This window comes from Silene latifolia, chromosome X, assembly GCF_048544455.1.
Source record: "Silene latifolia isolate original U9 population chromosome X, ASM4854445v1, whole genome shotgun sequence".
Classification (NCBI taxonomy): Eukaryota; Viridiplantae; Streptophyta; class Magnoliopsida; order Caryophyllales; family Caryophyllaceae; genus Silene; species Silene latifolia.
In genome coordinates, this window is record NC_133537.1 from 329,453,635 (window position 1) to 329,470,259 (window position 16,625).

The 16,625-nt window shown below is 37.3% G+C and overlaps 1 protein-coding gene and 1 long non-coding RNA gene across 2 annotated transcripts; both read right to left on the reverse strand.

Annotated features, from left to right (window-relative positions):
* Positions 1–2,173: 2,173 nt before the first annotated feature.
* Positions 2,174–9,125, reverse strand: LOC141618514 (PP2A regulatory subunit TAP46). Its single transcript, XM_074435622.1, has 9 exons — positions 8,836–9,125; positions 8,590–8,712; positions 6,062–6,148; positions 5,878–5,982; positions 5,581–5,742; positions 4,692–4,727; positions 4,515–4,586; positions 3,319–3,590; positions 2,174–2,705 (listed from the first exon to the last, which is right to left on the reverse strand). Exons 1-9 carry the CDS (start codon positions 8,929–8,931, stop codon positions 2,459–2,461), a joined length of 1,200 nt encoding a protein of 399 aa, XP_074291723.1. The 5' UTR covers positions 8,932–9,125; the 3' UTR covers positions 2,174–2,458.
* A 4,906-nt stretch (positions 9,126–14,031) lies between these two features.
* On the reverse strand, positions 14,032–15,589 carry LOC141622140 (uncharacterized). The gene is made up of 3 exons (XR_012532879.1): positions 15,481–15,589; positions 14,781–14,836; positions 14,032–14,218 (listed from the first exon to the last, which is right to left on the reverse strand). It is a non-coding gene; the product is annotated as an uncharacterized LOC141622140 (long non-coding RNA).
* Between the last annotated feature and the right edge of the window lie 1,036 nt (positions 15,590–16,625).

The window sequence follows — 16,625 nt, forward strand, 5'->3', positions numbered from 1 at the left end:
GTATAAACTCTCTTATCTCTCTACAATATACTTTGCCAAGTAACACACAACTTAATCTCTTTAAGTTTACTGACTTGAGCGTCGGAGTGAGTACGCTCGGTACCAAGCCGAGCCCTCAGTTTGTTCATCTTTACAGGAGAGAGCGAAAGGAAGAGACAAGCAACGACATCATTCAAGAAGCTTACGTGGTCACAACTCTGCTTCGGAATTACACTCGGAACAATCCAAAATGGAAATAACTTATCGTGGGGGGCTAGGAGTGTTCTGCATGGTCTACACTTTGTTAGACAACATATTGGGTGGAAACCAGGCTTGAATTCAGAATTAAATATATATGGACCAATAAATGGGTTGGTGGGATGTGTCCGGGGCCTAGGGAGGTGTTATTGGGAATGAATCATGTGGCACTTAGAAATTTGAAGGTAAAAGATCTAAGGACAAATGGGCGCGCTGGTGTGGGCATGAGTTGGAATGAAGAGTTGCTTAAAAATATTTTGGCGGAAGAAAGTGTAAATGCTATTTTAGCACAACCAATTTGTAGGTTACAAACGAGTGATGAAGTCTATTGGCTACATAATAGTGATGGTATCTATAGTGTGAAAAGTGGATATGGGATTCTTTTTGGTGATTATATGGAAAGAAAGGGAACACATAAAGACAAGGAATGAAAGGCTTAGTGATGTTGGACGCATGTTTTGTAAACGTAAACTGTGGAGGTTACCAGGACCACAAACATGAAAAGTTCTTATTTGGCGGATCATTACTAATTCGCTTTCGGTGGGAAGCAGTTTTTCACGACGAAATATTGAGGTGGATCCGGGTTGTAAATTTTGTAGGGGTGGAGATATGACCATGGAAACGATGGAACATTTATTTCGGGACTGTCCTGTGTCCCGAAGGTTGTGGGCTTGTTCCGATCTTGGAATTCGTACTGATTATGACTCTTTTTAAAGCATTGGAACATGGGTCATTGACTGGGTGTCTTATTTGGAAACTTTAGAAGGCATGGAGGAACGTCAGGTTTGATTTTTAGCAACGATTTGGTGCATTTGGAGTATTCGTAACCGAATTCTTTTTCAGGGAATGGATTTTCATCCTATCATGTTCTTCAATCTTTGGACACAAGTGGTAAGCACGGCGGTACGAGCGATTGATGTTGATAAAAAAAGGATCATGTAACAATATGGGAAATACTAGTACTCTTGAGAGTGAAAGAATGAATTGGATTCGTGAAAGTAACCCGGTGTGTGTTGTGGGCATGATCAGTTCTTGTGATTATGTTCGTGTGATGGTCGATGCAGGATGGAAGGGGTTGAATAATGCGGGGATTGGTTGGATCGCTATGTCTGGAAGTGGGGCTAGGTTGTCATGGTCAAGCACAAGGATTAGAGCTGAATCGGCATTGCAAGCTGAAAGTCTTGGTGTGTACTTGGTACTCTTATGGGCAAGGGAAAGGGGCATTAGACATTTGGAGATCTCTTCGGATTGCCTCTCACTGGTTTTTCAACTGACAAGGACGGAGAAACCGCATCATCTTCTCAAGGCTACTTTGGATGATATTTATGATTGTTTCTCCTTTTTTCATTGCTTAGCTTTTAGTTTTATTCCTAAATCTTTTAATGTTGTTGCCCATAACCTTGCTTGTAAGGCTATAGCTAGATAGGTTTACCCTCTTTTACCGCTGCCAAAAAAAAAAAAAAAACATTCAAGCAAATAGCAATATGGCATCGTCCAAGCCTTTAGAGCTACTTTCAAGCTTGGAAGGCACCTTGATCTCGATATTTCCCAGTTTATATACTTACGAAGGAAAGAGAATCTTCTTCTGTATTACCAATCTCAAATATGATAATTATATCAAGAAGATTGGTGCGAACACAGGTTGATTGAGATATTGCATGCTGACGATATATGTTCGACAGACTAAAATGCGATAAAATTATTTGATTCTGTGCTTCTTGTTGCAACTGGAGTGGTCAGGTTAAAAGATACATGCAGTTTTATGACAGATGATACAAATCCAGTCGACATTTTCTGTACGAGGGAAGACTGCATAAAAGAGCAACTAAGACCATCTCTTTCACTGCTGACAGAAAACAATTCACGGCGATCCAACCTTGGCCTAGGTCTAGAGGACTACTGATTCAGACAACAATCATTTAAAGTGCGAGCCCTGTTTTAAATAAAATACAGTACTCACTTCAGCAATTCAACATTTATAAGCTACAATGTACTCAATTGTCAAAATTTAAAATAAATTTTACTTCAATCGGTATCTGCTCAGAAGTCGCATATAATCGTGTACAAGAGAATAGAATCCGATCTACACAGGACAAGAGAATAAAGCTAACAAGGCAGAACTACACTACATCACTCATAGGAAAAAAGCCACTCGATCATCTCCTACATATGCGAGAGTCCTAATGTATTGCACAAATATGTAACTCTGTCCTTGTAGCTATCAGCCACAGGGAGTGAGCTTTGAGTTACCAGCACCACGAGGGTTCTCGTCTTTCCAGTCGTCAAAGGCTCTGGCTCTGTCCACTGCCGCATCATCGTCTTCATCCTCAGAGCCAGGGCCTAGTTTTGGACCGTCATTATGCCACGAAGAAGTTGCTTCCTCAATGTACTGCTTGGTACTCTCCTGCCACTCGTTCATCATTTTCATCTCCATCTCCCCAGCTTCCTCTATGCTCATGGTTGGCATCCTAAAAAGGAAAGAAAACATAAGAAACTTTTCTGCCAAAAACTGAGATACCCTAATATTACAGAAGGGGAGGGTTGATTCCTTCAGAGTTCACTTCTCCAACATATCAGTTTTCTCCTGTATAAAACTATAGAAAAACGTCATGGCTTAAGCCAATTCCACTTTGGTGATCTCAAATTTACGTTGTACGACTTTATCCCACTTTTGGTGACCTAGTCCTAAAGAGTAATATAAACCAAAATTCATCCAAATTATAAATGTTTTAAGCATTATAAGTTACGTTCGATAAGTTTATGTGAAATTGAAACATCAAATCAATATTTTGTTTTTGTTTACTGTTATCTTTGTAATGTATTTGCTTTTACGTAAGTGAAAAATTATTCGAGCCTCACATACCCAAGGTGAGATGTTTTTAAATATAAGGTCAACAAAGTGAAATTTGATCAAAGGAACAGCACCAAAGTAAAGATCTTCCTAAAACTACAAGACTTTAGGCAAAATTGGAAGGTTCGGGAATCAGGATGAGGATTAGGCTGCAAAGGAAAAAAAAAACATTCATGCAGCTGCAGAAGCGGTAAATGGTGGTGCATAGTCTTTTACAAATTTGAACGTACCTATGGCTAGGTTGGAAAACTTGTGCCACCATTCTCTCTCTTTCAGTGGTCATATTTCCTCCCACAACACTAGCAGGCCCAAATAAAAGAGGCTGATGTTTGTGATCATGAGCCTGGGAAACTTTTGCCCTCCCTTCAAGAACATCTTGAGCAAAAGTGGCACAGGTTATAGGCTGGGCTGGTTTTGTGTACTGAGCTCGAGATGCAGCATTACGGTGCCACGCTTCTGCCTTCCTAGCACGCTCATCAAGAATAGGAGTGAATCCTCCATCCTGCAAAAGAATAGCGAGGCAATTATTAGTTAGATTGGGTTAGCAATTACATACCCACCTATCATATCCATTTGTTACTACTTCGCCATAGAAGCTTAAGAAACGTCTATTTCAGACCAAGGGCAGAATCAATGTTACAACATTACCTAATAGTTTTGACTAACTGAACACAAAAAGTTGTATGAAACGGTGAAACCAACTAGACCTAGCAAAACTAACCCAACCAAAATGATTCAATCAATACTTGAGCACACGAACCCAAATATGATTGAAAGTTGAAACCCAAATTGACATGATCGGACCCAAATTTATGAACTCGAAGGTTCAAACTGACCTTACCCCTACAGGTCTCGACAATAACACACCTTAAATATAACTGAACTCAAAATGAGCCAGGTCTACTCGAATATGACCCATACCTGAATTGAGTCGACCCGAATATACCTGCACCCAAACTCACCCGATCCGAATCCGACATGAATGACACGTTTGCCAGGTCTAAGACCAAATATATAGGTAATTGGGTTAGTCTCACACATGTGACTATCTAACACACGACTTGTACCATCATAGCATCTACATCAAGTCAAAAACCTGCATAGGCTATCTATAAAATTGGGCCGGTTCTAGTATTACTATTACATAGGCTATCTATAAAATTAGGCTACCTGCATAGGCTATCTATAAAATCTACATCAGCAATGTACAGAAAAGTGGGCCGGTTCTAGTATTACTATTACATCACAACAAAACCTGCATAGGCTATCTATAAAATTCCATCAAGTCAAAAACCTCTATTAAGGCTCTAACTCAACTCAGACCAGCTGATAAGAGACGTGTCTACATCATCTGTATCTAGAATTACTACAGAAGGCTACACAGACCACACGAATTCAGCACTTGGTCCCACCCAGTAAACAGTACCTGTAACTGTCTCTCTTTCACTGCAGAAAGCATCTCCTCCTCTTTCTTCAGCATTTCAAGTAAATCCAAGGCCTGAACACAGTAGACAAAACACCAGTTTAACATAATGTGTTACAAAAAAATAGTAAATAGATCTAGGGGCTAAGGCAGATCCATGTTTGCAGTCAAGGGAAATACCTTACAGATTGCCAATGAGATAGTTGTAAGCCACGCCTGCACCAACCACATAAATAAAGATGAATATAAGGGAATCAACAGCCATGGCTGCATGCGCTATCTTGTTCCTCAAATGCTAAAAAAAGGGAAGCACGGGCCGCACAGCAACAGAGTACTAAAAAAGGAGTAGTAGTTCCTCTGTTTCAATAAGTTGTAAACGTTTACAACATTACCTCAGTGCCTCAATGGCTCCCGAAAATTGCGGGGTAAAGGAGGGGAGGGGGGTCAGATGTACACAGCCTTACCCTTGTGTTAGCAACACAAAGAGGTTGTTTCCGAATGACCCAAGATGAAAATTGCGTCGAGAACTGCATTGAAGGACCGCTACTTCACAAAAGAAAGAAGCACAACCGCTTTAGTGAGCCATTTTGATTTATTCCATTATAATCCATAACCAAAGAGTAATGAGTCTTTGGGCTTTGGCTCCATTGGAAATATGGAAAATACGTTTTTCTAATTATGTGAGGAAAATTTTGAAAAAAGTATACTCCGTACAACCTATTGGAACTGAGTAGGAGATATAAACAACACTAGGAAATGATTAGTAAAATGCTCAAAATTTATTGTAAGCCCTATATCATTCAACCGCCCTCGATGGGATTAACATTAAACACATGAAAAAAAAAAAAAAGGAGATCCTACATGCTAGAGCTTCATAACATATTCAACCACTTATCATTCATGTTTAAAACATAATTGCCTATAGTGCACTATACTAATTACTACCCAAGATTCCAAGTCCACACGTCTTGTTCACCTCTCCTTGGTTGGTGAGCTAATCCCTACGAGGTGGAGCGTGTTTCTACAGCATCTTGCAGGATTTTTAGTTTAAAAATATCAACAAACTAACCTCTCTTTCTTCGTCCCCATCATCATCAAACACGTCTTCCTCTCCTGCCTCAACTGGAGTAGATAATGCTGCGGCTCTTGTTGAACGCCCACGCCGTTCTCTGCGCTCTTTAATCTCCGAAAGTTTTGATTCTGCAGCTCTTTGACGTTTAAACCTCGCAATCTATCAAGTTAAAAATAAATTATAAATTCCCATATCACCCAGATTTATGCATAAGCACAAACCAAAATGTCAAATCTGAAGTCAAGTACAATGTTTTCAAGTAAATAAATTCCATAGCACGACACACACACTAACCTTTCTCGCCCTTTTATCAGCAAAATTATTTGAACCTCCTTGAGCAGAAAATTCCACTTCCTCTTCAGGAACAAGCTCCATAGTTTCACAAAATGAAACAAATTCCTAAACAGAGAACTATTACACAAGTTTTTTAAAAAAAGGAGAGAAGAACCATGATCAACTTTATGGGTATTGAGTGTACCTTCAATTTAGCTTGTGAAGCCTTTAAAATTTGTAATCTATCTTCCTCTTGAAGCTTTTCTGTTAGCTCACCCAAATAATACGGAACCTTACAATGATCAACAGAGAATAAGACATCATTGTCAATAGATTACAAATAAGCTAGCTACATTATCAAAAGCCATTTCATTTACTTAACAAGTTCCCTAATGATAAGATGCAATATTATAGGTACACACACTATACAACATGTGCACGAAACAGTGTAGTATATCAGGCCTATAATACATTGGACTATATCAACTGCCGGCTATCTGATTTAGAAGATCGACAGTGCATGTTTAGATAACCTTCAAATTATAGCTAACAACTAGTAGATCTTGCACATCCAAGGAAGCAAAGCATAGATGAGGAAACTACCCAAAAAGTCTGAGTCCTGAGGTGATTTCCTACGTCCCTATTTCTTTTATGGATTACTCATCCAAGCTTACTCCACCATACTAGTATACTAGCACTCTTACATCCAAGAGAGAGAGTGAGGAATTCCTAAAACTCTAGCACCAATGAAGTCATGAAAACTCACAAGTCACAATCAATTTTGATTTAGATAACCCATGGCAACATAATAGCAATGAAATCTTGTGGCAAATAGACCCACGTCACCTCAATTAGAGAACACTACAACTGATCGCAACAATGAGCTCACCAATGTCCCATCAACTTAAAAAGAAAACTAAAAGACTTCACTGCGATAAACTAGCAGCAGATCATCCAACATCCACATGCTCAATCTACCTCAAACGTACATGACAACTTTACAAAGGCGACAAGACACGTAGCTTTACATCATTGATATACTCGTAACTCCGATAACAATACAACAACAAACAACATCAGAGCCTTAATCCCAAAATGATTTGGTGTCGGCTGACATGAATCATCATTTAGAACCGTCCATGGGTAATCACACACCTCAAAAAGCAAATAGAAAAGGGAAAAATGAAAAACAAAAGGGAGAGTGAAATGTAATACAAAGTCAAGGTAACCTTCCAGGTTTTAAAATCGAATTCCGGATTTTATATAAAAACTTAAAATTAAAATCGAGAATAGAGGTTAAAACGATTTTGAAAACCGAAATAGAATTAAGGATCCGGAATGCCTTAAAAGTAAACCAAGTAAAATATATAAGAAAGTGGTTTGTAAAAAAGGTGTAATAAAGGAGAGAAAAACAAATAATTTTTTTTTAAAAAAATTAAATAAAAACACTAGATATGTCAAAAAAAACCTCAAATACTAAAAATCCACATGTATCATTTCCCTCCATAGTGCCCTCTCCGTCACCATACTCACCTCAAGCCCCAGAAATCTCATATCGTACTCTATCACTCTCAACCATATCTGTCTTGGTCTCCCTCTACCCCTAGGGACCTTTTCTGTTCTCCAAGTCTCCGGCCTCCTAACTGGTGCGTCCATAGGTCTCCTTCTATGGTCAAACCATCTTAGTCGATTTTCCATCATCTTGTCCTCTATTGGCGCCACTTTTACCTTTTCCCTAATCACCTCATTCCTTAATCGATCTTTCCTTGTATGTCCGCACATCCACCTCAACATACATAACTTCGATAACAATATAAAGAAGATTTTCTATCGCATTTATATGGTCCTCATTTCCTTTTAAATCCATCTCAAAACAGTTAGCGGTTAGCCCCTTTCTATATCTAGTCTAGTAAAGAAAAAAGTGAACATATCACAATATCCATAGTTAAGTACTTAAGGTGATATACTTTAGTGGGAAGAGAATGGTAATGTACTGTGCTATCTAATCAAGGGGTCAAATATTACAACTAGATCTCAAATTTACGCTCTGATCAAATGGGAACAATATATATGGGAAACAGACCGTATTTAAGCAGTACTCTGTAATCTAAATCTAGATCTTTACAAACTTAAAAAGAAATATAATCTATTTTTTCCTTTCAACCGGCTAAAAAGACCAAAAAGATAGAAACTCATATTCTATGTTATGTTACTCGGACACTTCAAGCGAGCTCGGAAGCTCGCGTACCTGTCTGAGGCTTCCCACGACATTGGTATGGCACTTCGGCACTTAATTTTTGACCAAAAAAATCACATTTTTTTCCATAAAAATAGACGAGTCCGACACTTGGTACGCACCCGTGTTCGACACTGAGTAACATGGCTCATATCAGTCCTGCTCATTAGCACAAAATTTCGCACTTTTGTAATCCCCTAACATCATCTAGACATAGTTGCCCATTAACAAGCTAGAATAGTAGCAGAAAGGACCAAAGTATCAAAGCAACATTTTTTAGCTACACCAGCTGCTGTTGGAATTCAGATCCGTATTCGTCTATTCGATAGAATTTTACGTCTAGTTACGACATTAGATTTTACAGGCTAAACCAAACTAATTGGCATGGGCGCATGGGAATGAAGGCATAACACAAACGACCATCGAATTCGAGACAATTAAGCTAACTAACATCTATAAAATTAAATAAACGATGAAATAGAGAAGAAACAATTTACCAGAAGATACTTGAGATTAGCAGTGCTAATATCATCTTTAGTTTCATTTGAAGAAAACAACCCTAATTTTGCGATCATTTCGTCGCATTGTTGCAATAATTGACATCCTTTTCTAATACTCTCCTGATTTATCATCAAGTAACATCAAAATAACAATAATTAGTCTTACAAAACGAACTATGAACCACAAAAAAGCAAAGATTCAATTAAAAATGGTAATTTCAAAAATGAGGAATTGTAATTAACCTGATCGATGGAGGAATCGGAGGCTAATTGATGAATCTTTGAACCTTGTTCAAGTAGAGATGGTAAAGACATCTCCGCCATCTTTGATTCGCTCATTGCTACTTCGAAACAAAGAGAGAGAGTGAAAATTGATGCGTGAATTTGGGGATTAGGGTTTAGTATTCGATTGATTGATTGATTTCCGGTGTATCGGAAAATTTCGTTAAATTGGGGAAATGAAAGATGTTAAAATGCTGTGAATTTTACCGTGGCCTAGATGGGGGTATGGGCGTATGGCCGTATGGCCGACTGGTTTTGTAGAAGAGTCAGGAATGTGTACAAGATTATCTCAAAAATAAAGGAATGTGTACAAGTGGCAATCGCCAATCGGGTCGGTTATGGATCGGGACTAGGGATGGTAGTGGGTCGGGGACCCGACCCAGACCCTGAGGGCTGGACCCTAATGGGTCGGGTATGGGTCTCATTTTTTCGACTCAATGGGTATGGGTTGGGTATGGGTCTTAAGAAAATATTTCGGGTTCAGGTCCGGTTCCGGGTCTAAGTTATGAGACCCATACCCGACCCTTAGACCCTTTATTAAAGAACAAAAATCAAAATCACAACTTTTTTGAATTCATACTGTCAGACTGTAAAAACTCAACTAAAGTCTTTTTCTCTTCCCTCATCCCATAAAGTGATAAAACTCAACCTGTAACACCCCGTAAATTTGAAGACTTTTATTATATTTTAAGAGTAATATTTTAATCTATTTTAATTTAATATTAATTTATTTGTAATAAAATTTATTTGATAAAATATAACCTTATTTTATTTTGAAGAAATGTAATCATTTTTTATAGTTTAGAAATGTTTAAAAGTGATTTAAACTATATTTAAACCTTTTCCTTTGATAAAATAGATTTCGGATAAAAGTCGTAAAATTGGGATTTTCCCATTTCTTACGGTCGTTGGGTAAACGAGTTTGGATATTGGGCATATGAGTACTTAATCTTTTAGTAAAATCGTGTTTAAGAACTTTAATTTTCTCGGAAATCGCGTTCGACGAATATTTAATTTCGTTTAAACGAACCAAAACGTAAACAAATGACCCATCTCCCCATGCCTTTTGGCTGGCCACCTACCCTCCATTTGTCCACTCTTCCAATTTTCATTTCCTCCATAACTCAATCTATCTCCTCCTTCTCTCAAACACGAAAAACTCACTAAACATCCTCCTTACAATCCCTAAATCCAGCATAAATCCTTCATTTCTCCACCAAATCTCATAAAATTATATATTTGGAATCCTCTCTTCAATCATCATCTACTAGTAAGTTTTATTTTCATTTCCCCCAATTTTTGTTTAAGACACTTTTTTTTAGGGTTTCGAATTTAAGCTTAATAATTGTGTTTTTGTTGTTCTTATAGGTGAAGAATTTGAAGATGAGTTAGGTGACTCATATGTTGTTGAAGATGAAGAGTAATTTTGGGTTTTAGAAGCTTTCTCAAGTTATTACTTGTCTCTTTGCTAGCTTAAGGTAACTATTCCGAGTTACTCGACGAATTAATGTCACATTAGTAGTTGTATTTGTTGTTTGTTGTTGTTTCAGACGATCTTGTTGATAAATGAATGAATGGAGTAAGATGAGTATGCTTATGTTTAATTTATGTTACCCATTTGTATATTATGGTTTGGAACAAATTTGGATGAGAAATTATTTTGTTGTGACAAGTCCGTGTTTTGGCTGGAACGCGTCAGTACCAGACCGAGACGGTTTCCAATGTTTTCAAAAATATGACAGATTGAACGGCGTCGAAAAATTAGGTGGTTTAGCCACTTGAATCACTCAATTCGGAGTCCGTATGAGTAAATGGCGTCGTTTTATCGATTAAAATTTATAGAAAAGTTTACCCTTATGTGAGACGGTTATTTATGCTATTTTATTATGCGAGAATTTTGTGGAATTAGTTATTTTGTAAGTTGGAATATATTTTCTTATGTTGATAGTCTTTCACATGATAGAAATTGGAATAGTGCATGAAAATGATATTGTAATGAATTTTGTGATTTGGGCCAAAGTAGGCCAAGACTCTGAGCTGGGCCAGATTGACCGAACGAGTTTGGTCAAACTAGGTTTAAACCTGTCAGCCTCGATTTGACCGATGACCCGTCGCGGGACTCGGGTCGAGGGTTTGTCTTTGAGGTGATATTGGTTGTTATTGGATGTTTTATGTTGATTCCTTGATATTTGTAATTATCATTTCGCATGTTGGTTGTTGGATGCTTTGGATGCCTTATGCTTGAGTCTTGTTGCCTCCTTGCCATTTTAGCTCGTTCTCATGGATTATGGTACTAGTGGTTAGCTGGAATTTGGATTATTATTGATATTGGAGATATTGTTGGATTGTCAGCTAAATATGCTCTTGCGAAGCCTTTCATATGATAGGGTGTGTATGATCATTTGTGTGTGCAAGTTTGGACTCTTTGCCCCTTTTATGATTAATTGGGTGTCCTACTTGTCTTGTGTGGTTTGGGTTAAAGTATTCAAGTTGGGACTAGGTCCTAGGTGAGTATTTCGGCCTTCATCATAGATAGGCCATTATAGTCTCTGTCTTAGCTTGGTGGGTTTATATCCAAGTTAGGGCATGACCTCTTTACGTACTCGTAGAAGTATGTGGTCAGCTTAAGTACTAGCCAACCCTTTGGTGGACTCCTTAGGGGTACTCATGTGTGTGATCATGGGTCTTGGATGCGGTATTTTCCGCATGTCGCTAGGTCTGCGCAGGTTTAGGATTAGGGTGTTTACCTTACCTCGTGGTATAGACTCGAGTTACAGAGTGACTATTGACTGTACTAGGAACTTATGCCTGTCTCTAGATATATTGTCCTTTCTTATTTGATGATTCTATGAATCATAGAAGGTGAGATGCAAGGCGGCTATGGTTGATAGAGTTTGGATTCCCGGATGTTAGTATGAGTCGGTCTAGTATTCACATGCTAGGACTATGTGTTGTTATATTGTTGTTCACGTGATAAGCACGATTGTCTTGCATTTGTATGCTAAGGCTATGTGTTGTTCATATTCATATTCTTATGTTTACATGTTATATTAACTATGACATTTCGTGGCTGGGAGAACTCGGAGTTACTCCCCACTGACTGTGGCTTTCGTATTTGTATAAAATGCGATTGACAGGTAGGTGATGCATATATGGGGTACATGGACGAGCTAGCGAGTAAAATAACCTTGTGACCTAGATTGGCTTCATTTTATTGTGACCCTTAAACACTTTTTATGTTATATACTTTTTAGGGACATATGTCTCCCTTTATCATATTTGGGTTGTATAACTTTGTTTCGCGACTTTAGCGATGTTTTATTATGAGATTTATTTTAGACCTTGCATGTTTGACACCTTCCCATTTGGATACTTTTATAACGAGTTCGGGTTTTAAAATTACGGAGTTTTTACCCAAATGAACCTATTACAAATATATCCATGCAGTTTTATTCTAGAATTACGTGTTTATTTTTCCGCAATGAATGAGGGTGTCACACAACCAAACTCTTCTGACAATACCACCACTCCACCACTAACACAAGAAAACCACCACCACAACACTGATACGCGACTGACAACCACCTCTCTAATAGGCGGCGACCGACAACCACCATTAACGGCAGATTAATAAACTCATAATGTTAAAGTAGTGATTTTTTTTTTTAATATTATAGACCCCATAGCTGTTAATCTTGTTACTAAACTGGCTGAAACTCGAACCCGCGGGTAGACCCAGACACTACCCTTATCCATAAGGTCCGGGTATGGGTCCTCAAATTTTAGACCCTTGCGGGTCTGAGTCGGGTACGGGTCCAAAGGAAAAATCTCGGGTCCGGGTCCGGGTCTAGGCGGGCCCTACCCATTGTCATCCCTAAATCCTAATCATGACAATATGAGTGGGTTACATTGGGTTCGGGTAATCAGGTTATATTAAGATAATAATGGGCTCGGTCGGTTACGGTTCTTGATGAGTTATTGTTAGGTGACAAATCGGACCGGGTTGGTTTAGGTAATATCGGATCATGTTATATGCGTAATGCATATAATTACGTATCGATAATTTCAGGTTAAAACAATTCATAGTGTATTTATTTTAGTTTCATATAAGTGAATAATTAATATTAATGTCTATTTAGTCTTATTTGGATTATACAACTAAGCTAATTCGTTGGGTTGAGTTTTCAGGTCAGATCAGCTTTTGTCAACTCTATGTGTATTTGTGTTTAAGTCACAGACTCACAATACCATCAGTCATCCACAATCATTTTGCATTGATAAGAGTCGAACCCCTAACATTATAGCTAAGGATCTGAGTTGCTCTATTTACATAATGTAAAAGCTCTGAATCCCTAATATTAAGGCAATAAACTTACTCAATTATCGAATATTTCTTAATCTAATGGTTAAGACGGTGGTATTGTCGACAATAGGTTTCAAGTTCGAATCCTCGCTCCCCTCTATTGTAGTGCGAACTGAATTAAGATATACGTGAACCGCGAGGTAGCGAATTTAACTCGTAACAATCGTAAGGAAAAAAACGATTCTACATAAACCCATTTATCGTAAATAGTTTTGTTTAAAACCCTAAATACTAATTAGTTTTTTTTATAGAGCATGGCGTTTGGTTCGTGCGTGGGTATGTGTTTGGAATTAGGAATCATACCTGGATGGTATCGGGTTGGAACTTGATACCTAATACCTTGTGTTTGTTTCAATTTGGATGGTATGGGGTTAGAAATAAATCAAAGTAAAAAAATCTTCAAAATATAATATTTTTAATAATAAATTTTAATATTATTAAATCATGTAGATAAAATTTAATCAAATAAGTATATAATTTTTTTTTTACAATATTAAATAATTATTTTTATCACTTTTTGTTATTTTTAATTTTAATACCATGTCCACCCCCTCTCTGGGTATGAGAAACTCATACCTCATGGGTTTGAGATATGAGTATAAAACCTTTATTTTAGTCAAACAAACACATAGTATGAGTTTAATCCCCCTTATACTAAAAAAATAAGAAAAATAAAAATTTTCCCGCCTAAATGCTTTTTGTAACACCCCGATTTATGAAGGAGCCTTTAGCAAGACATTCCCTAATAAACCGGACTGTTACCATCTCGGTTTCCCGAGGTAGTGAATGACAAATTAAACTCCAAGGCAGATTATATAATTACTTTAACTTAATTGTTACAAAACCTCTTTTACATCAAATTACAAAGAACTAGCATAAATAAAAGTGAAAGTCTTCTAAATGATGATCTAGCTACTAAGTCTTCTGATCCAGTGTCTCACGCCCATCAAGCTCCCATCCTATCTCATAAACCTGTCAAGTCTTCTCCCCAATATTTGGATCGTCACAGGTGTTCACGAATACACAGGGTCAACCACGAGGTTGAGTAGGGAATACAATGAAACAACAAAATATGATATACATGCTCCTCCGTCACCTCCATCTCCATCTCAACTCATATCTCATAACCCGTACAACCTTGACCATACCGATCCCAGTAGACTATATATCGATCGACCGTAGCCGATCGCACTCGCTTGTTGAGGACACCAGGGCAAGTCTGCGAGAACCCGCCCCTGGGCCTTATCACAACATCATCATCACCACACCACGTCACCACAACATCCTCCATCTCCAATGCATATGAATGCTCAAGAAATTAATGCAACACAATTTGTATATCATTGAACTGGTAAATCATAGAATGCTCAAGAAATCATATATATTCAATACGATCAATTCAGTCAAGCACATTCCAGGATATGAATCATAACATGAATCAACAACCACGAATCAAGTCAACGTTCACAGTTTGGTCATATGAAACACAAACAAGTCAACACAATTCAACAACAACGATAATAAGTCAAGTGTATTTCCCTACCTTTTCGCAATCCAAGCACACAAGCAATCAATTATGATCCTTCACATATCCATCACCTACATAACATAATTATGTATAATTACCACCTACTCAATCAAATAATCATGCACATAACCTAGACTCATCATAACTTAATAGGAATATCAACTTAAAGAACAAACACGATTTTTCCTGATTTTCCAGCACATGACAGACTCGGAATAAAATACATAACTAGTTCCAGAAAAATCAAATTGATACAAGGCCAATTGGATTGGAACCCCATGAGTCTTAGCTACAAATTATATCTAACGTGTTTTTCTCAAATTCCAAACTTATCAAGGGTTTTCAGACTGATTTCCAAAAACTGACAGAAAAATCGCATAAAAAGTATTGATTCATAAAACGAGTTTAAAACCTTATTTTGCAGTAATTCCAAATCCTATTATCATCTAGACTATACAAAGATGATGTATGAAGAAGCCTCATAACTGAATCGACATAAAAATTAGGGTTTCAAATCATTTTCCACAACCAAATCAGATTCGCGGACTTTTTAGCGACATGTTCATAAATAAATCACCTAGGACAAACCATAAAGAATTTGACTACGAGATTTTATATGCATAAACTAGACATAAAATAAACAGGACTCTCTTTTCAAACTTTTTGAAGACGAACACCTTAAAACAGTATAAACAATGGAATGAAATCGACTTACAAACAGGGAAATCGAATTAGGTTGGAATCGATGAGAAATCTTCAATCAAATGAAAGGCTCGACAATTCTTCTTCCTCTCCCTTTCTCTAGGTTTAGAAATGGTTTTATGAATGATAAAATGAAAAGAGGGGAGAGGGAGAGCGGCTCTTAGATTAGGTTTAGGGTAAATGGTGATTACATGTTCCGGGTAAGGCAAATGGGTTAAACGGGTATGGTCGTTGGGTAAATGTAGATGGGTAAATGGGTGATACGGTTCTTGACCCAAAAGACAAAATGTGATGTAGCCCGACTCAACATATACGATATAAACCCGACTTAATAACATTCACGATATTACGATGCAACCAATATAAAATGTATAATAACTAGTATATAATAATATCCGTTTAATCGATTATATAAAATACGGGGTATTACACTTTTAGCTAGAAATTGGACCTAACTTTATCAAGATATGTCTTGGACCTAATATATGACCTTTATGTGTCACATACTCACAGTATCTTATCAAACACCGCAAGTTTTTGATAAGTGCATATTTTATACATTTTAACCCCTTATATTAGTTTGATTTTACATATCATTTTACCACTTATCAAAGTGTTTTTAAGCTAATATTGTGTTTCTAGTGCAATTGTGTGTTCAAGTGTGTTTTGTAGGAAAATGAGCTAAAGTATTATAAAATGTGCTAACACTAGAAGCAAGGCTAAGTATGAGAGCAAGATTGGACTAAGTGTTGGAAGTGCATGAACTTTGCATGAAGAAAGTGTTGGATCAAAATAAAAATGCAAGCAAAGTCAATGTGCAAGTCAAAGCCCAAAAATTCAAGTCCAAAATGTGGTGAAAAATTTGGATGTTAAAGAAAAGCTTAGGATGCCAAAATACTTAAGATTCCCTCCTTAATGCTCTTAACCACACTCATAAACAAGACATTAAAGCACCAACTTTGGATACCTTGAGCATTAAACTAAGAATTGAAAAGAAAATTAAGAGTGTGCTTAGGATGCCATTTTGGATTCCTCTACAAACTGTGCTCTCTTATTTCCTATATAAGGGGTGCTAATCACACACCTTTGGACACCATCTTTCTACACAATTTCTCATAATTCTCTCTAAATTTAGTAGTTAGATTAGTTTAGTTATTA

Coding starts and splice junctions, on each gene's coding strand:
- LOC141618514 (XM_074435622.1), bottom strand. CDS start 8,931: ATGAGCGAATCAAAGATGGCGGAGATGTCTTTACCATCTCTACTTGAA. Junction 6,149..8,589: donor CTAATCTCAAGTATCTTCTG/GTAAATTGTTTC, acceptor GATCATTGTAAG/GTTCCGTATTATTTGGGTGA. Junction 4,587..4,691: donor TCTCATTGGCAATCTGTAAG/GTATTTCCCTTG, acceptor TACTGTGTTCAG/GCCTTGGATTTACTTGAAAT.